At 38.9% G+C, this 20,980-nt stretch overlaps 2 protein-coding genes and 1 long non-coding RNA gene across 4 annotated transcripts in view; 2 read left to right on the top strand and 1 right to left on the bottom strand.

Moving 5' to 3' along the window:
- Positions 1-6,662, top strand: part of GSDME (gasdermin E) — a 46,874-nt gene extending 40,212 nt beyond the window's left edge. The window contains exons 9-10 of the mRNA XM_049781451.1: positions 942-1,015; positions 6,398-6,662. Coding sequence (XP_049637408.1) covers positions 942-1,015; positions 6,398-6,631 — 308 coding nt within the window. The 3' untranslated portion in view covers positions 6,632-6,662. The remainder of the gene's footprint in view (positions 1-941; positions 1,016-6,397) is intronic.
- The window catches only part of LOC126020055 (uncharacterized), a 1,004,964-nt gene that overhangs the window by 315,371 nt on the left and 668,613 nt on the right, over positions 1-20,980 (top strand). The gene's annotated exons all lie outside the window — the stretch shown is intronic.
- PALS2 (protein associated with LIN7 2, MAGUK p55 family member) overlaps positions 11,545-20,980 on the bottom strand; it is a 110,544-nt gene continuing 101,108 nt past the window's right edge. For both annotated transcript variants that reach the window (XM_049781445.1, XM_049781446.1), the window contains 2 exons: positions 20,737-20,865; positions 11,545-15,143 (listed from right to left, as the gene is read on the bottom strand). In XM_049781445.1, coding sequence (XP_049637402.1) covers positions 14,967-15,143; positions 20,737-20,865 — 306 coding nt within the window. In that variant the 3' untranslated portion in view covers positions 11,545-14,966. The remainder of the gene's footprint in view (positions 15,144-20,736; positions 20,866-20,980) is intronic.

The raw sequence follows: 20,980 nt of genomic DNA, 5'->3' as shown, positions 1-20,980 counted from the left end.
AAACTAAATTTGTGCTATGACTTGTTTTGCACAGGTTCTCCCTGTTTGGTCCTCTTGGCCCCATCCTTCCATGCCTTTCTCTCTTTTGTTCTGTTGTAGTTTTTTTTTTTTTTTTTTTTGGCTATAGTTACTATGGTCTAATAAGTAACAACTTAGTGTACTTTCAATTGATAAGTTTCTATACATTCTAAAGCTTTCTATTTTCATGTGATATATATTTTACATTTATTAATCCCATATATTCCTGTGATTATTATATTTAATTTTGCTACATTTTGTGTGCATGAGGGGGTGTTTGCCTTACCTTACTCCTACTGTCATTTTCATCTCTTACTACACATTTTACTTTACCAACGAGATTGATACTTTTTCATGCTAGTCATCAGTACCCTTTCTTCTCAGCTTGAACAACCTCTTAAACACTTTTTGTAAGGCCAGTTTAATGGGAATGAGCTCATTTATTTGGTTTGGAAAAGTTCATTTTATGATCAGTTTTGAATGACAATTTTGCAGTATATCAGTTGGACTTTTTTTTCTTTAAATGGTGTAAATAGATTATGCCTCTCTGTTATGACTTGTAGATTTACTGCATAGTCATATATTATTAAATATAAGGACACAATTTGAGCAATGTGTTGTTGAAAGACCATGGTACCTTTGTGTGAATGCACCAGAAGTATGTTCTTACACAAACCTAGAGAAGCAGAGCCTGTGGGGACTCCTGATGATTGGATAAGTGGCTGCTTGTGGACTGAGATGAGAGGTGAACAAAGAGCATCTTGCTCTTTGCTCTCAGAAGGCCTCTGCTGCTAGCTTAGCAGAACTCTTCACTACACGTATGCTGTGCCTGGCTGATGGCAGAGCACTAGCCTACCTATTACATACAGTCTAGGGTGGGTCTTTCTCCTTCCTAGATAGTAACTGATGTTTGTCTCTCACAGAAATGCCGGATAATGCTTCTGCTCTGCTGGGTACTTGCTGTAAGCTCCAGATTATTCCTACACTCTGCCATTTGGTAAGGAACCTCCAGATGGGAACTAGGGATGGGCAGGAATAGGGAAATGGTGATGATGGACACCATTCAACTGATTAAAAAAACCCTTCTCAATAGCTTGTCAAAACATATTAGGTATTATTATTATTATTTTTTTTTTGTGTGTGTGTGTGTGTTTTTTTTTTTTTGGGTCACACCCGGCAGGGCTCAGGGGTTACTCCTGGCTCCATGCTCAGAAATTACTCCTGGCAGGCATGGGGGACTATATGGGATGCCAGGATTCCAACCGATGACCTTCTGCATGAAAGGCAAACGCCTTACCTCCATGCTATCTCTCTGGCCCCTAGGTATTATTTTTAACCCCACAGGAAGCTGGAGGAGAGGATTTGTGTGAAGAGCTTCCTGGCAAGGTTAGGATGCCAATCTTGTCTTTAGTGTCCAAGTGTCATCTTTTCCTTTTGTCTGGAGAGCATTTTGGCCAAGGAAAAGTGCAGGAAAGAGACCCAGCAACGTATTATTTGCACTTGTGTTCCTAGGCCACCTGGAGTCAGCCTCTTTCATTCTGTCCTCATTGTGCTTTTGGGAAATGCCATAACAAGAGTTAGGCAATGATGGGCTTAGCCTGGAAGAGCCAAGGGCACATTTCCTTTTCATGTCCCAAATGAAGTCACTAGTTGGAGGACAGCTCTGTTAGTAGGACAGGAGCAGGACAGCATCTCTACTGTGGCATCGGCAGTTGTCACGCAGCTTCGGCCAAAGCATATGTAGCTAAAGAATAGCAGGATTTAGAGGCCCAGAGCTTGACATTCAGATCTGAGAAGCTGGTGTTAGAGAATGCCTCACATACCTCCATGCAGACACCTGAGCCACTAAAATTAGTGTTTTAAGTTGTTTTTTACTGTGCACCAGCAAGGAGTTATTGCAGTAGTCAAGGAGTTCATTTGAACAAGGAGTTCAAATGCTATTCATAGCTGACAATGGATTCTACTCACCCAGCTTCCTTATACTGCAAAAACCCATTTGTTTGAAAACTTGGTGTGAGTCTCCAGAAGTTTGACCTAGGAGACTTAGTCTAGCAGGTAGGGCACTTGCTCTGCATTGTAAGGATTAATCACTGAGCACTAGTGCATGTGGTCCAAAACCAAAAAATTTCCCTCAGGGACAAAGTATCTTTTATTTCCCTAACAAGTTCTGTCAAGATTCCTGTAGCCACAAAATGCGTAGCCTCTTATTAATGTATTTATTAAATACATTTTACTATGTATTTACAGAGTCATCAGCTACATTCAGGAAGTGCATAATATTGCCATGACCACACTGGCCAAATCCCTTTCTTAGCAAACAACATTCAGCTGTTTGATCAGTTCTAGTTGTTAACATTGCATTCCGTTGATGTTTATGAGCAGACATTAGGACAATACACTCAAGTTCCAGGATTCTCTTTAAGTACAAAACAACACACCAAAACCAATTTTCCTTTACATACTGTTCATTTTTATATAATCCTCTCCAGTATTTCAACAACTCAAGACAGTAAGGTTCTTAAAGGAATATGGATACCAGGTATTTCTAAAAGGGATACATAGGACACACGACCTGCATTTCAGTATTTTTTCTTGTCTGCAGTTGCAGTAACTGAGGGAGACTTTCTGAGCAGTGTCAGATGCACCAATGTCTGATAAACAATTGCTTAGACAGTGATTTAGTATCAGTGGTAGACAAGATCAATTTTGCCTTACTGACCTCTGGATCTCAAATTATTGGAATCTGGTACCAGGGATCCTGGTACAGGCAAGGAATGTGCCCTTGTCCTATGAGCTTTTCCCTGGGCTTGAATTTTTAAAAAAATAAAATAAAATAAATAAAAAATGAAGGTCTAAAACATTTTTCTCTATTATTTATCATATCTGAATGTCTCTTTAAAAGTAAAATTTACAGGTATTGGGCTGGAGTGATAGCACAGCAGTAGGGCATTTGCCTTGCAAGTGGCCAACTCGAGATAAACCGGAATTCAATCCCAGGCATCCAATATGGTCTCTCGAGCCTGCCAGGAGCGGTTTCTGAGTGCAGAGCGAGGAGTGATCCCTCAGTGTCACTGTGTGTGGCCCCAAAACAACAACAACAACAACAACAAAAACAACAACCTCCCTGTCGCAAAATCAGATTTACTAAAAAACATTGTAACTACTGCAGATTTTAAAACATCATAAACCAAAATCAGGATCCTGAAAGTTCCCTGTCTCATAGGTACAAAATAATAAATAAAAATAAAACTAAATTCAACAGTACACTTGTGAAAAAGACCATAACAAATAAAATGGTATGGAATTTATTTCTATATGGGTCAAAGTTAGTTTTTGTAAGTGCTGAGCATGTTTGACAAACCTGCTATGAATGTCACACTGACTGGTAAGAAGGTCTCTTCCAAGGACTGTAACCAGACACACAGATGCCCGCTTTCCATTGCTACTCTGCATTGTATTGAACTTCCTATTATGAGCAAGTAAGCAAAAAATAAAATATTCAGATCGAAAGATGTTAATCTATTGTTATTTGTAAGCAATATGAATTTAGATATAGAAATTCCTAGCTTCCTCCAAAACATAATAAATGAACAAAAAAAACCCCAATAATCTTTAAAGATGTAGATCAAATGTATGTTTTAGGCCTCAAGTTTGATCCCAAGCACTCATTTGGAATCAGGGATGACTTTCCAAATATATATATATATATATATATATATATATATATATATATATATATATATATATATATATATATATATATATATATATATATATATATATAAGCCTATGGCATCTCTAAGCACTATCAATAATCTACCAGAAAAAGTAAGAAAAATATTCTACATATAGTTGTAACAGATAAAAACCAACAAACTTTACTAAGGTGGTAAAAGATCTGTACACAGAAAACTTGAATGCAATAAAAGAAATTGAAGACATGAGCAGATAGTCCATATTCATGAATAGAAACAGGACTCTCATTATACCAAATTATGGACAAAAGCAATTTATCATTTCAATATGGTCCTCAAAAAAAGCCAATTGTATTCTAAAGTGTGTACATTAGGAACCTCTTAGAAAACGTGAATAACTAAAATGTCCCAATAGAAATCCTAATAGTATGGTTTACTGGCTGAAAAATCAGATAAAAAGGAACTGGAGAGATAGCTCAATGAACTTTGCATGTAAGGTTCAATCCCTGGCATATGATTTCCCAGAAGGGAATCAGGTATGGACAAAGAAAAATCAAAAGAAATAGCTCAATGGGACATAAGAGAGTGACCAAAAACATACCCATACACACAATTAATCTGCAACAAAGGAACTAAAATATACTGGGGCAGTTGCTAATCAGTGGTGCAGAGAAAACTATTTTTTTCTTACCATATATAAAAAGCTATTTAAAAATTGATTTAAAACTTGAACATAAGACCTGTACCATCAAACTCTGTAGACTATCAGATATAAAAGCAAAGGACACAATTGGGATGACATCAAATGAGGTGTCACACAGAAAAGGAAATCAACAAAATTAAAGAAGCTCCTGAAGAGGAGAAATGATCTATCCAAAATCAACAACTCATACAGCCAGGAACTAAAGCAACCTGATTAAAAATGTATCAAGGATATTGGGATGTTTAGTGAGCTAGCTCAGGCCTTGTATGTTTGGCATGAGTTTGATTCTTGGCACTGTACACATGAAAGAGCAGATAGAAATTTAGACATTTTCCAAAGGCACATGAATGGCTGACAGGCACGTAGAAAGACAGTGGCCATCATTAACCTCAGAGAGATGCAAATCTGAACCATACTGCAATGACCTCACATTTCAGAATGGTGATCATTCAAAAGATGACAAATAACAAAGCGTTGTCTAGAATGTGGACAAAGGGAAGTGGGAATGTTTTGACAGTCCAATTCCAGTGTATGTGGAAGAGGTATCGACTTCCAGATATTTAATACGAGATGTAGCACACAGTATGGTGATTGTGTCGACTTGTATTGCCTATTTGTAAACTGCTGAGAGTAAATCTTCAAGATGTGTACCACAAGGGAGAAAAAAAGCTGTAAATTTATTGGTGATGGCATGTAGTTTACTGTGGTGTTCATGTTGCAGTTGACACAAAAATTGAAGTGCGGTGTGCACCTGAAAAGATATCATATGTCAATTTTACCTCAACTGAAAAGAATTAAGAGATCAGAAAGAGCAAAATTGAAGTGTTTTGAGCAGCTGTAATTAGAGAAGAGTCCCACACAGCCTTCTGATGAACTTTAATATACCCTAGACAGGGTAATTGGTGAACTGAACCATAAATGGATTCAGTTCTAGTAAATAAAACTATTGATTATAATAAGATGATCTTAGAAGTAGTTAATATGTGAAGACCTATTAATGTCGTGGTGGCCTGGCGATAGGTGCATGGATGCATCCCTCTGATGCAGCCCTGCAATTGAGAAATAAAAGGACCTTCAGGTGCTTTGTAGAGAATATCTCCGGTAAGGAAAATCTGATGGGCAAAGGCCCATCTTGAAGCAAGAAGCACAACTAAAATTAGTGTTTCTAATTTTGAGGTGCTCATGCAAATATTTAAAACATTTTATTATTGCCCTTAAGAGACCAAAAAAACCTTACCTATGGCTTAAGTGGAAGTTAGTCTGACATCTCGCTTCTACTGGAGTTCATGGACCTAGAAATCAGTTCTAGGAATCAAATAAGATTCGGTCTGATTTTAAACTATTGCACTAGTCTAGGTGAAATATTTCTTTTTTTTTTTTTTTTGGTTTTTCGGGCCAGGAGTTACTCAGGGGTTACTCCTGGCTAAGCGCTCAGAAATTGCCCCTGGCTTGGGGGACCATATGGGACGCAGGGGGATTGAACCACGGTCCTTCCTTGGCTAGAGCTTGCAAGGCAGACACCTTACTTCTAGCGCCACCTCTCCGGCCCTGTTGTGAAATATCAAGAATTTTCCTATTGTATTTGTGAAATAAACACAACTTAATTTGGGTTTTCCATAATTACTTTGACATGCATTACTATCAACTAAGTGGATTTTTTGGAACTATTTTTCGGGGAGTCCTTGTAGTATTGGGATCAAACTCAGAGCCAAATACATGGAGACATGTGCTCTATCACCTAAGCCGTATTGCTGATCCTTCCTTATGCCCATATAGGTTTTTGGGTCACACCCAGCATTGATCAGGTGTTACTCCTGGCTCTACACTCAGAAATCACTCCTGGCAGACTCGGGGATCAAATGGGATGCCGGTATTCGAACCACCGTCCTTCTGCATGCAAGGCAAACACCTTACCTCCATGCTATTTCTCTGGCCCCCTTATGTGATCTTCTTAAGAGAATCTTTCTCACTGTCTTTTCAGCTTCTAGCCCTGTCTGAGAATGGAGTGTCTGACCTCAAAGATCCAGTCTTGGCACCACTGACAGACACAGAAAAATTTGGGATTGTGCAGCGGCTGTTCACCTATGTGAACATCGACCTGGAGAGGCTGCAGACAACCGTGAAAGCCAGCAGCTGTCAGGAGCCTCTTATTTTCCCACTAATTCTCTGTATAAGCTTGAATGGACTCTGTGCATTGGGGAGACCTCAAGAGTAACGTCATTTGGCAATTATAAGTATACACTGTTGGCCCAGTCTGGTTTTCTTTTTTTCATCAAAGTAATATTTTGGGGCTTAGGTCAGATGCATGTTAAAAGGTGGTGAATAAAACTAACTTACTCACGCAGTTTATAAAATGGTGATTCTGCACTGTCACTTATCTTAAGTTTGGTCCCTAGGTATTGTATAAACTCTTTCAAAAGCAGCCTCCTGTGCTGGTCTCTCAGGATCAAATCTAGTACCTGAAGAATTGGAAGTCTAAGAAACCTAAGGAGTGTATAATCACATTTCTCTTGTTACCTGCAGGAAAAATTGAGTCTAGCTATCACTTTTTATGTATTTTCCTCTTTCTCTCTTTCAATTTTACAAAGACAAAAGAGTCTGACACTGTGTTCCAGACACTCATTTTAAATCATGAATGTCATTCAAGGCAATTTCTCTTCCTTGAAGGTGAGGTTTAGGATGTACCTTGCACGATATCAGAACTTAAAAACAAGCTCTCTGTGCCTTTAGTATATTCCTAGCAGGGCATCTAGCTAGGTGTGTTTTGGTGCTATCATTCTCTGATGACCACACGAATTCTTGAACATTGCTGGTTTCATGAAGACAGGCTGTTTAATTTGCAAGAGCTTAAATATTGTATCAAATGAAAATCTGAACTGTATATTTTGCTTCATATCCCATTTTCACATCCTGCTCTTATAAATATTCTGGACTGTCTCACTACTGGCCCTGACTGCGCTGCTAATTTCTGCATAAGGCCTGAAATCACTTCTGCTTTCCCTCAGCAAAAAAAGTAAGGCGTTTTGCTAGAATTTACCTTATTTTTAGGAGCAGGAAGGATGAGTAGTAAGAACAGCTGTTGGGAAGAAACATGTCACTTAGGACAGGGATGTCTTTTCCCTCAATATCATCTGCTTATTCAAATGAATCTTAAGAAATGACACAAATAACCTTACATTACTTGTATTAAAAAATGTGATACCCTAATATAAATGTTTGTTTATGGGGGAAAAAGGACAAAACATGAAACTCTGGATGCAACACCATACCAAACAAATACCTTATATATAAACTGCCCAGTAATAAGCCTTCTGATCTAAAATACGAATAAACACACTGTCGACAGCAAATGGAGTTGTCTGTGTAAAAAGTAGAATAGTCCAGGCTGGAGTGATGGCACAGAGAGGTAAGGCATATGCCTTGTCAGTGCTAGCCTAGGACAGACCACAGTTCAATCCCCTGATGCCATATGGTCTCCCAAGCCAGGAGTGATTTCTGAGCGCATAGCCAGGAGTAACCCCTGAGCATCAGTGGGTGTGGCCCCCAAAACAAAACAAAGTAGAATAGATGGAAATGTACAACAGTCTGTGGGGAATGCTCAGTGTCACCAGCAACCCAACTGGAGAGAAAGACTTTGGGATGGGAGGGAGAAGGATGAGAGAGGGAGAGAGGACAGAGAGGAGAAGAGTTTAGACTGGGGTGGGATTTTCCCCTCCTTTTTGGTGCTCAGGGGGTACCCCTGGCCCTGTGCTCAGGGTCATTTCCAGCACAAGTAAACTGTCCTCAGGGAAAGAAACATGTCATTACTGCAAGTACCAGAGTTTGGGTGTATCAGCCAGAACACAGTGCCTGGCCATCTGCACAGCAGCCCAAAGCTGCCAGTTGCTCTCATGAACTGTTCTTACAATGGGCCCTGGGAGGGGGAGGGAATAGCTCGGAGAGGAGGTATGGCTCTTGACACTGCCCACAGAGCACCGTCTTAGCACTTCCTGAGGGCCCCTCAATGCCACAAGAGTGTGGCCCCTATCACACTGCAGCCATAAAGTGTGAGATTTTTCAGTAAAACCTGCAACTAATGGGCAAGCCCCCCCATCATCTCAGCCCAGGGAAAGGAGGAGGGAACACTATGGGACATGACAATTTTATGATACTAAAGGTACTCCTGGACCTACAGGGATGTGGAGGTAGACAGGCCAGAGGAAAGGAGACATGGGCCTCTGGAAAGTTTGGGTTCACTGGAATCCTTGTCAATAAATAGTTTTAAATGATCCCATATTATTGCTGAAGGACAAGAATCAGCTATTTTATTTCCTTAGTTACTGTGTCATACCTTATGGTGGCTGGGGAAACTCTCAGCTCCCTTGCCTAGGCTGTGCTAAGCAAGATAAGGGAGATGCAACCAACTTGCAGCCTAAGAACCATACTTCTTACATCATTTGTAAATACAATGTAGTAGTACAGGTCACCTAGAAGACACTCAATAAACTTTCTGCATTTGTACGGCTACAGAGAACCTGACAGTCTGAGGACACGGGCTTTCAACCCTCTCCTGAAGATCCTCAATAAAATGCTATGATTTCAAAAAAGAAAACTCAATGCTCTTTTCTAGCACAGAACATTCATCCAACACTGATGTTTCTAGTTATGAGGGCCACTTGTCTATCATAAATGAATGCAACAAGTGACACTGACAGTCCCGTGAGGCTTTGACTAATATCAAATGTGTTCTTGGAATGTTGGACTATGATACTTTGCATATCAAGAAACGTACTATATGTTTTTTTTTGTTTGTTTCTTTGGGCCACACCCGGTGACGCTCAGGGCTTACTCCTGGCTATATACTCAGAAATAGCTCCTGGCTTGGGGGACCACATGGGATGCCGGGGGGATCAAACCATGGTCCGTCCTAGGCTAGCGCTGGCAAGACAAATGCCTTAGCACTTCGCACTACTGCTCCAACCCCAGGACTGTATGTTTTTAAGATTACAGTCATACACAGATTAGCATGAACTGTCTGGCTTGCTTTGGGTTAAACCCAGTGATGCTCTTTGAATCTTTACTCTGTATTCAGTGCCTCTCAAAAACAAGATCAAGGGGCCGGAGATAGCATGGAGGTAAGGCGTTTGACTTGCATGCAGAAGGACGGTGGTTCGAATCCCGGCATCCCATATGGTCCCCCAAGCCTGCATCTTTGCATCTTGCAGGCTCGGGGGACCACCTGGGGTACTGGGAGATCCAACTCGGGTCTGCTGCATACAAGGCAAATGCATAGTGGAGTACTCTCTTGCCCTTGGCTAGCTCCGTGTTTTAAGGACATTAGTGCTTGTGAGGCCTGGCCACAGAAAATGCAGGTTGAGGCCTGAGCAACATTGAGCTGGCACTTGGGGAACAGTTCAGAGAACAGAGAAAAGCCAGAGGCAGGGAGTCATGACCTATAACCACATGGAGAAGAAGCCATCTAGCAACCTGCAGTTTTTCATTCCAGACTCCAGATTTGCCCTACCCTGGTGTCATCAGATCCCTGACACTGCACATAGTTCCCTGGGAACAGAGTCAGGAGTAAGCCCTAAGATCACTCAGGTGTGGCCCCAAACAAAGACCAAGAGATGGGGCAGGACCTGAGAGTGCACCTTAATTTTAGAGACCCATGTAACCTTTGCTGGTTTTCAGAAATTTAGGAATAGATAAAAGTTTTTGTCTTGAGCTGCTATTTTTGTGGCATTTTGTTACTGCAGGAGAAAACCAATAGCTAGTTTAAGATGGAAGAAGGAACTATATGGAACAAAATGGACTCAGAATTTCTGAGATACAAAAAGTGGAATTCTGGAAACCAGCTTGGGAAGAAGTTCCTGAGCACCTACCTTCCGAGGAATTAGCTTCCCCAACTCACCAGGCAGGTACCATCCCAGGCAGAAGGGGTGGAGCTGTACCCCCTGAAGGGCTGTGCTTCCAAAGGGCCCCCACCTTTGGACTTTTCGGGTTGGAAGATGTAATGCTCAGGGGACCATTTGGGGGTCCTGGGGGGGGTGGTCAAAGCCAGATTGGCCACATGCAAAAGCACCTTACCTCCTGTTTTCTTTATGGCTCTTTAATTCTGTTTTAGTTTTCCTTGTCTCTCAAATTCTTTCCTTGATCTTGTTTTTCTGTTTTTGTTGTTGTTTTTTGTGTCACACTCACAGAGCTCAGAAATCACTCCTGGCTTACCTCTATGCTATCTCTCCGGCCCCTTGATCTTGTTTTTGAGAGACACTGAGTACAGAGTGAACAAGTAGTAAGATTTCCTTGTTTTTTATTTTTTTTGTTTTTGGGTCACACCCGGCAGCGCTCAGGGGTTCCTCCTGGCTCTATGTTCAGAAATCGCTCATGGCAGGCTCGGGGACCATATGGGATGCCGGGACTCGAACTACCGTCCTTCTGCATGCAAGGCAAATGCCCTGCCTCCATGCTATCTCTCCGGCCTCAGATTTCTTTGTTAAACGAGGGGAGGAGTTGGTGAAAAAACTATTTTGTCTGGTAAAACTAAATGGCATTATAAGCTTTCTTCAAAGATGATTAGTATTTAAGAGAAACAGTAAAGTTAACCTGAAATCTTGTACATCTTTTAATAGCTATTTTTTTCCCTTTTTGTTCTATACCCAGCAGTGCTTGGGGTTTGCTCTTGGTGATGTCTGGGGGACAAGATGTTAATGTGAGACTCCTGCATGAAAATTTAATCTCACAACTGCATTAGACCCTGAGCCATCTAACTGGACCAATCTGTGATAATCTCTGAATATTATAATGTTCTACCTACAAATAAAACACATCTGTCTAATACTAAATATCTATTTTTTTGTTTATTTGTTTTTTGGGTTTTTTTTTGGCCACAACCAATGACACCCCATATGATCTCTCCAAGCTAGGAGCGATTTCTGAGCACATAGCCAGGAGTAACCCCTGAGCGTCAATGGGTGTGGCCCCCCCCCAAATTAAGTTATAATGGTAATTTTTGAGCATAATTTCTCATATATTTTTCATAAAAAAAGATCAGTATCTGGCTCAAAGCAAAACTAGAACCTTTTCAAAAACACTGTAAAATTTCAGAATGCCTAGTTATTTCAAAGCAATTAAAAGAATTGAAGAAAATAGTTATAAATACATGGATGAATATAGTTTTATTTATGTATTTAGGGAAAATCTTACATATATACACACATACATGGTGACTCAAACATTTTTCAAAAATGACCTACCTATGTACATAAAACTTAAGGATTGCTTTCTTTCATACTTATAAAGATTCATTACTACAAAATTATTGGCAATGTTTGTGATTCTTGGCAAGAAGTGTATTGTCTCAGAACTTGTAAAAGTATGTTAGTAGATTATTATTTTGAACCAATTTTTAAAACATCAAACTTTAGTTTACCAATTCATAATAAATGCCATAACTATATTAAAAATCAACTCCAATCATGACATGTTGTCATACATATATAAAAGGTACCAATTTATGTAATTTTGAAAGCACTTATCTTTGTTAATGGAATTTACGATCCAAGCAGTATCTGGCATTCTACAAAGCCTCTCTATTGTCGTTTATTGCTATTGGCACTGTTTTCTAGATGTGTTAATAACCAATTTTTTCTTTTAAAGAAAAATTTTCAATATAGCTGTCATCAACAAACTTACTGGCTTCTAGAATCTAGGTCCAAGATACTATTACTGTGGTCGCTAGGTTTATGATATGACTTTTGTTTTAGGAATCTGTTTGATAACTGTATAATTAAAAATGGCCCCCCAATCAAATAAATGGAAACTGCATAATCAAGGCATCATTAATAAACTTCTAGCATTATCAAATACATTCTTATGGTTAACTGTCTTATCCAGTGGGCACCAGGTGTGAATAAAATGTTGAATGTACTATTTAACTGTAGGTAACCATGCACTGAATGCCGACAATGTATACTCACCCTTCCACAAGGAATCCTCAGGTAACATTAATGTATTGGCACATCATGTTTCTCAAAACTCATGTTTTCTTTGGTAAAGCTAATTTAGATAATTCCCACAAGAGCATTTCAGATGTCCTTGGCCACAACTACTCTCTCACTGTTTATGAAGAAGAGTTCTGTGGCCTCAGGTATTCCTTGCTCCAGCAAAACTTGCTGGTTCCTGCAGATGCAAATACAACTTCAAGTTCAGTGGTTCCTTTGAGGGTGGGTTTAGAGTCACACCCAGCAAAGCGAAGGGGATTCTGGTGGCGCTGAGGACTACAAGTGGTATCAGTGATAGAACCGGAGTTGGCCTCATGCAAAGCAAGGTCTTAATTCCTGTACTGTATCTCCAGCTCATCAAGTTCAATGATTCTTGACTGAGATACAATGAACTTTTCTACATTGATTCTATTCAGTTCTGGCACTGAGACAGAAATACACTGAACTGAACGACATTATTTCTTCTTATATAATCAGCCATGAGTACATTTCATCATAAAAATAATTCCTTGAACAATGTAGACTATTTTCTAAATAATGACCATACAATAAGGCTAAAAAAATATATGATGTGCAAAATCTCTCCTATGTCAAGATGACTGAAATATTTTGTGGATAAACTTGTGCTACTCAAACAATGCAAAGCAATTCAAATAGGCTCCACACAGCAGCATTAAAGCATACTCAGTCTTGCAATGCAACTCGAGTGTGGGAATGAAATTTAAAAGTATTTATCATGAGTTTAAACACTAGCGTATGACATCACCTTGATACTGTGCTTTGATTGGTGTTGCTTTGAGAAGTCAAGAATTTGGTATAAATATATATATGGTTTGAAAGTGGGCTATTAAATTAAAAGTGAGCTATTAAAAGAGCATGACCTTATTTTATCACCAATTTCCTATTCTAAGATACCACAAATTGGTGTTCTGCATATGAAATTTTGGAATTGAAAAAAATACTAATTTTCCAATCCTAACAACACAGCAATTTTAAAATTTCATTGTGAAAAACATCGTGTATCTACCTCTTAATGCCTTTAAGCACTCCTGCTGGTATTTCAAGCAACCACATTGGTGAAAGAAAATCAAATTTAGCAAATAGTTGTCTGGTTCTCATGGCCAAAAATGTTCACCAGTATGTAAGCACCCAATACTTTATTTATGAACAATGCTTATGTGAAAATTTAGCAACAATATAAAATGCAGCTAACTTAGTTTAATGAGCAGCATTACATTATATATTGTAATCATAGATTATGTTAGGTTTGTTTTGGTTGAGGGTCACATCCAACAGTGCTCAGGACTCACTCCTGAATCTGTATTCAGGGGCTCAGGGAACCACATGGAGTGGGAGAAATTTTTTAAAATTTGGTTTGCCTACTGTACTATTGCTCCAGGTCCTACAAATTAAGATTTAGAGAGACTTCATATCATTCAATAATCCTAAAGGAAGTCAGTGATCCAACTGAGGTTTAAAAATCTGTTATAAATTAATTCACCTGAAAGAGAAGAACTATTTTCCAACCACTAAACACCAAACAGAATTCATATCCTAACAAAAATGTAAAAAACAGATAACATACTGGTTTCAAAAACATACTGGTTGTTCACAGAAATCCTAAATGCAATGGAAGCTCTGAAGCATTTGTGTTTTCTTCAAAAAAGAGATTTGCAGAGGCGTGATACAGCTGTTGACTTTATTCCTAATTAAAAAAACTAGAGTAGAAGGATCATTTTGCCAGTTCAATTTTTGCAAGTGAAAATAAATTAACTTTTAAGTGCCACTTTGCTGCAAGATTTTACAGGTTAAGGCACTCGCTCAGCCAGCACTGCCTTATTTGCTGTGTAGACATTAACTTAACATTAGCCTGTCACTGCAACGAATGAGAGAGTGCAAGGTATTGCTCTTCATTTTTATCCCCCTCAAGATAGAACTGAAGGGGGAAAATCAATAAATCTGTACAAATTAGAATGGAGAGCCACACATCTCTGAACTAATGAAACTACGTAGCACTGAGCAGACATCTGATGTCAGATCTGGATGGCAGCTGACTAACTAACTACAGCACTGACATAAGATTCTGCTTTTGTAAGAAAATATATTAGGAAAGAAGGCCAATAGCTATTTTCTCCTAATAAGTAACTTCCTTCATGAAATACTGAACTAAATGATAGTTTTACAAAACTATTTCAAGTATTCATTATCACAGTGAAAATGTGAGACCAACACCAAAGTGGATGATTCGAAAGTTCTCTTGATGAGAAAAAGCAGTGTACTAAATCAAAACATATACAAAATGCTTCAACGCATTTCTTTTATGGGATATGAATAGAAAGATTATCCATAAAAAGTTAGAAAAATCAAGATAAATTATATATTAGATTATACCTTCCAACCACATTTTATATAAAAATTCAAAAGTGTACTGGTATTTTAATCTACACAATAAAAATGCCTGAACTTGGCAAATTTCTTCTTCTATCTGTGCATGTATGTTTTCAGTAGAAGGCTAATTTGTCACAGTCACCTTGTGAAAGTTTTATTTTAATTGGTAACCTTATGGAATCATCAGTAAACCCAGCTGATTGGGACCCACTGTGGCTCCAGTCTCAGTTTCTCTATGGCAATTTGCAGTTTCTCAAAGGCTTTGTCTAGATTGTCGTTTGTAATGATCAGATCAAAATAGTGGTTATATGCTCTCTGAATCCGTGCACTTTCATCCACTGTTTTCTTCAAGTCAGAGTCCTGTTGAAAGTTTCAGAAAAAATGTTTATAGTATAATGTGATATCTACTTGCTCAGTCAGCACTTCAGATATTTATTATAATTCTAATATTAACCCCCCAAAATAATTTATATAGGAGATTACAAAAGTTATTACCATCTGGCCATAGCTAGTCTTTCCAAGTGCATTACATTTGCAATTATGAGTATACTGTATCAGCTTAGTAATAGTAAGACTCCTAATAGAAGACTGCTGACAATATCAGGGTGAAATTGGAAGTAATAAAAATGATCACATTTGAGTGTTTTCTAGTCCATCTTTAGAAAAAAAATCAGAAAACCTTTTATTTTATGGTCTATAAATTATGGTATCCAATTTGTAGTGGTTACTAAAGCTAAAAGCCAAATTTGCTGCCTTTCTCTAAGAAAAATCTTAGAAATATATATATATATATGTATATATACATACATACATATATATACATATATACATATATATATATATATGTATATTGGTTTTGTGGTCACATCGAGCAGTGCTCAGGGGTTACTTCTGGTTCTGTGCTCAGAAATCACCCCTGGCAGGCTCAGGAGACCATATGGGATGCCGGAAATCAAACCACCAGCTATCCTGGGTTGGCCAAGTGCAAGGCAAACGCCCTACCGCTGTGCTATCTCTCCGGCCCCAGAAATGTATTTTAAAGACAAACTTTACATGCCACCTCAAAAATTCCCCACATACTTCTAATTTAGTGTTGTTTATATTTCAAAAAGCACACCTACTTGCTTAGAAATTATAAAGAAAATAAACAATGAATTCTACACAGGTAAGTAAAACTTTTCATTAAGTTGCAAGTGTGTTAAGTGTCATAGTACTTCTGTAAGTTTTAGGAATACGGAGTTTCTATTACATTATTTCATAATCTGAGGGTAAACAATGAACGAGATAAAGGACTTAGAACCTCTTGTGGAGAAGCAAAAGAGCAAACAAAAAACCTTTCAGACAGTAGTAAGTGCTAAAAAATAAGACTGAGGAAGGAACTGCACAAGATCTAACACAGGAGGCAAGAAGACACTGAGAAAATGCCACTTAAATTGAGACTGTAGGAGAAAATGAGTATGTGAGTATCAAGCAGAGGAAAAAATGGTGCATAATCTAGCAAAGAAATGAGCTCAACATGTTAAACTATGGACAAAGCAGATGAAGTGCTGGAGGTAGCACATAAATAGGAGAGCAGAGAGAGGACTGAGATGCAATGGCAAAACCATCTCTGGATAATGATGAAGATAGAAGTAACTAGATACTAAAAATAAAGTTCAGTGATAAAATAATCAGGAAAGGCAGATGAGCTGGGTGTGACAAGTGAAGAGAAAGAACTAATCAGAAAAGACACTCAGGGGTTACTCCTGGCTATGCACTCAGAAATTGTTCCTGGCTTGGGGGACCATATGGGACGCCAGGGGATCGAACCACTGTCTGTCCTAGGCTAGTGTGTGCAAGGTAGACACCTTACCAATTGCGCCACTGCTCCGGCCCCAAAAGGGCATTCTTGAAGGAATTGGGCCCACAGCACATATCCTGAACTTCAGCTTGCTGTCCACCATCCCAGGTGAGGTCTGCCTCACACCACACCACTGGCCCACATTACAGCTCCTGAAGCACATGCCCACATGATATAACTATTCAACAACTTATAATGCTGCTCAGTTACTTTTCCTGTCATTTGGTGAAAACAGGGAGAGGAGAGAAAGCAACCCCACTTAATCCCTCAGCAACTTCCCTGGGAACCACAGAACAGTAGGAAAACTATGGGGAAAACACCTAGAAAGAAGCACATCAAGCTCAGTGAGCAAAAACTATCACTGAAAACAAATAACACCAGTTAATGTCTTTAGTGACACCATGAGGAGAATGCTCACTAAGCTTAAAAAATAGATTAACAAAGCACAAAAACAGTAAGAGTAAAAATGGAGGGGACAGAGCTATGGTACAGTAGGAATATACATATGTGTGTATATATATATGTATATATATACACATACATACATACATACACACAGCTAACTTAGGTTTAATCCCCAGCATCCTATATGATCCCAAAGCCCCGCCAGGAGTGATCCTTGAGCACAGAGCTGGGAGTAAGCTATAAGCACAGCTGGGTGTGGCTCTAAAACAAAGTAAAAATGAAAAAATTAAAACAATTATAATAAAACCCCAACTTGACAGAAGTGCTCAATAGCAGAATAACAGAAGCTGAGCCAAAGATCAAGGAGTTCCAAGATGAGGAGAAAACCACTTAAGAAACAGCAGAAGGTGAAAAATTGTCTGAAAAGAAATGAGATAGTACAGTGGGTAGGATGTTTTTCTTGCTTGTAGCTAACCCAGGTTTGATTTCCAGAATCCCATATGGTCCCTGAACAATGCCAGGCATAATTCCTGATTGTAGAGCCAGGAGTAATCCTTCAGGACAGCCAGGTGTGACCCCAAAACAAAACCAAGCAAAAATGAATAGCATACCAGAGAGCTATAATATGAACTTAAGAAGGACAGCATAAGGATCACCAGTCCATGAAGTATAGGAAGGCAGATGTGATAGCTAAAGAATCACAGATAAGAATTTCCCAACGTTAAGAAATACAGTCAGTGAGTTCCAAGAGGCCCATATGGTCCCAGCAAAATAGGCCCAACTAGGAAAACTCCCAAGATATATAATATCCAGAATGACAACATCCAAATATAGAGACAGAATACTGAATAAAGCACGACCAAAAAAGGAACTTATATACAAAGGAAAGCCCATAAGCTGTACTGCAGATCTACCCAATGAGACTCTGAGGCAGAAGTGCATGAAAGGATAGAGTACAAAAACTCAATGAAACGAACAACTCAACGGAGAATCATCTATCCAGCTAGATTATCACTCAGGTTTGAAGGAACAATACAGAACTTCATGGGCAGGAAACAGCTTAGGGGATTCATAGCTTTGAAACCAGTTTTACAAGAAGCATTTAAAGAGCTTCATAAAAGACAAGGAAAATTTTCCAGTGTGTATCACTGAGTATGGCCCTTACTGATGTGGCATATGGTTGGCCCTACTACATTAAGAAAGATATGTTTGGGGCTGAAGTGGTGGCCAAGTGGTAGGGCATTTGCCTTGCATGCAGCTGACCTAGGACAGACTACGGTTCGATCCCCTGGCCTCCCATATGGTCCCCCAAGCCAAGAGCAATTTCTGAGTACACAGCCAGGAATAACCCCTGAGCATCATCACCAGGTGTGGCCCAAAAACCAAAGACCCCCCCCCAAAAAAAAGTTTATTCCTAGCTAGCTAAGGGATTTTATAGATTTTTAGTAATGAATTATTATTAATGTCTTATTTATATTAGTTAGCCATTTGGCAATGATCATATATGAACTTTCATTGATTTCTCTTCTGATAATTTCAGTTGCCCTTCCTTTAAGTTTTGCTGGAACAAGCAATATGAAATAAATTCATTATATGCCTGCTAAAGGAACAGCCCAGGAGAGAGAAGGAAGCTAGTGATATTGATGATGTGACTGGAACACTGTTGGTGGGACCACATGGTGGTGGAATAGTATATGTTTCCAACAATTCTACTATGAACAACTCTGTAAACCATGGGGCCTTAATTACAATTTTTTCAAAAAAAATTTAACATAAGAAAAAAGACAAAAGAATAAATTTAATGTAAAATTTGAACTAAAAATATTACACTGAATTAACGACATGTTTTCTAAAAAGAAAAATAAAATTTCTACTTATGGCCACCAAAAGGCTTAGAAGCAATGACCAGCTAAGTTAAATGTATATCCTTAGTTTCCATAATGTTCTTAAAAATCCTTTCCCATTAGAAGGAACCATCACTTTCAAAAGTCTGTACCAGGTTTGGGCCAAGGACAGTTTGTCATGCAAGGAAGCAAAAAAAAAAAAAAAAAAAAAAATCATCAAAGACTCAGAAGACAAGTTCAACAGGAGCCTACTCTCTGAAAGGAGAACAGTTTCAATATCAAAAAGCTTAATAACTAACTGAAGTGACTGTAGAAATCAAGTGACAATAAAACACACCTCTTCTTTTTTTTTTTTGGTTTTTGGGTCACACCCGGCAGCGCTCAGGGGTTACTCCTGGCTCTACGCTCAGAAATCAATCCTTGTGGGACCATATGGGATGCTGGAATTTGAACCACTGTCTTTCTACATGCAAGGCAAATGCCTTACCTCCATGTTATCTCTCTGGCCCCCAAAACACACCACTTCTAAGGTTAAAACAACAGTAGGGAAGATTATACTGAAGGTGGTTGTGAAAGGGCACATTCTCAGACTACTGTGTATATAGCAAATGAGTAGCCAAGCAATACTCCTTATTTATGAAAGCTGGGACATTATCTCTACAAAGAGATGAAATAAAATACTGACATCCTGAATTTCACTGTGATGTTTCAATATAAGTTCATTACAGTTGCCTCAAACATACAATTACTAAAAACAAAACAAAAAATCTATTTCCAAATAATTGAATCGCTGAACAAAGCTCAAAAAATAACTGACATTTAGTAATAAGTAAGGAGAGATATGACAAAAATCACACGTTATAGAGCCAGGGGATGGGGTCATAGGAGTTCATTTTTACCCATTTAATGTTTATTTTGTTGTTTTATTTTTGGGTTTTGAGTCACATTCAGTAGTGCTTCAGACTTACTTCTGGCTCTGCACTTAGGGATCATCCCTGGATGATCACACCCAGATGTGGTGTCAGATATTAAATCTTTGTTGGCCAAGAGCTAGGCAGGTGCCCTACCTACTACTGCTCCATACCCACTTTTGTGTTTATTGATACTATGGATATAGAGGAAGAAAAAGAGAAAGCATTTAATAGAAACAAAGAACCAAAGCCTCTGTTTGTGGTTTAAGGGGAAGAAACAGACTAAAAGTGACAGCAGGACAGCAGGACACTGTGGAGGGTCACAGGCACGTCAGTGTTCTAGAGGGGCAGTAACTACGAACCCTATAAGCAAAAATGTCAACATTATTGGAACCAAATACTCAGATATGTATCACTCAATCATATGATGAACATGCTTGTTAATGGTCTTTGGGAGCCGGAAGATAGTGCAAGGGTTAGAATGCAAGATCAGCATGTGCCTGACCCAAGTTGGATCCTTGGAACCACATGGTCCCCAAAGAACCCCCTGGAGGGCCCCAGAACCTCAGGGCCTGAACAATATTACATCCTTGAGCACTGAACCACCAGCTTGATTGGCAGAAAATTGCTGGCAGCTTCCCCTCAGAGCTCTTGGCCCCCATCAAAATAATTCTTGAGGCCCAGTTTCCTCATTAATAAAATCAAAGGGTTGATTTAATATGCGTTCTGGTCCATTTCACTAACACAGGGGAGTAAAGTTATGTTTTAAAATAAAGTGAACAGTGATTTTTAATTAAAAGCAAAATTGTTCCAAACCCTAGTTACATCTAGGGAATTAATTCTTATTCTCTAATATCTTATTATAAGATGCTTACTTCATATGCATGACAGGGCACAGTGGAGGAAACATTTGAAGAGAGAAATCATCATCTTCCTTAGAAAGAACAGCTTACCGTCAAAAGCTTGGTGGTGATGCCAGCATCCACCACAGCCTTGTGCATGGCACGTAACGTCTCCAGCTCCGGAGCAGCAATAAACACAACGTAGGGCATGAACTCAGATGTCCTCAGCACTTTCAAGGCCTTTGTAAAAAGTGATTATAAATAAATTCATTGGATCCAAACGTGAGCTATGCTGCCCTTTAGATTAAACCAAATCCAATGCAGCCAAAAACCATCTGCCCTCTTCCTGCAAATT

Source organism: Suncus etruscus, chromosome 10, assembly GCF_024139225.1.
Source record: "Suncus etruscus isolate mSunEtr1 chromosome 10, mSunEtr1.pri.cur, whole genome shotgun sequence".
In the NCBI taxonomy this organism is placed as follows: Eukaryota; Metazoa; Chordata; class Mammalia; order Eulipotyphla; family Soricidae; genus Suncus; species Suncus etruscus.
Note: the sequence above shows the minus strand (reverse complement) of the source record. Positions and strands in the feature narration are given on the sequence as shown.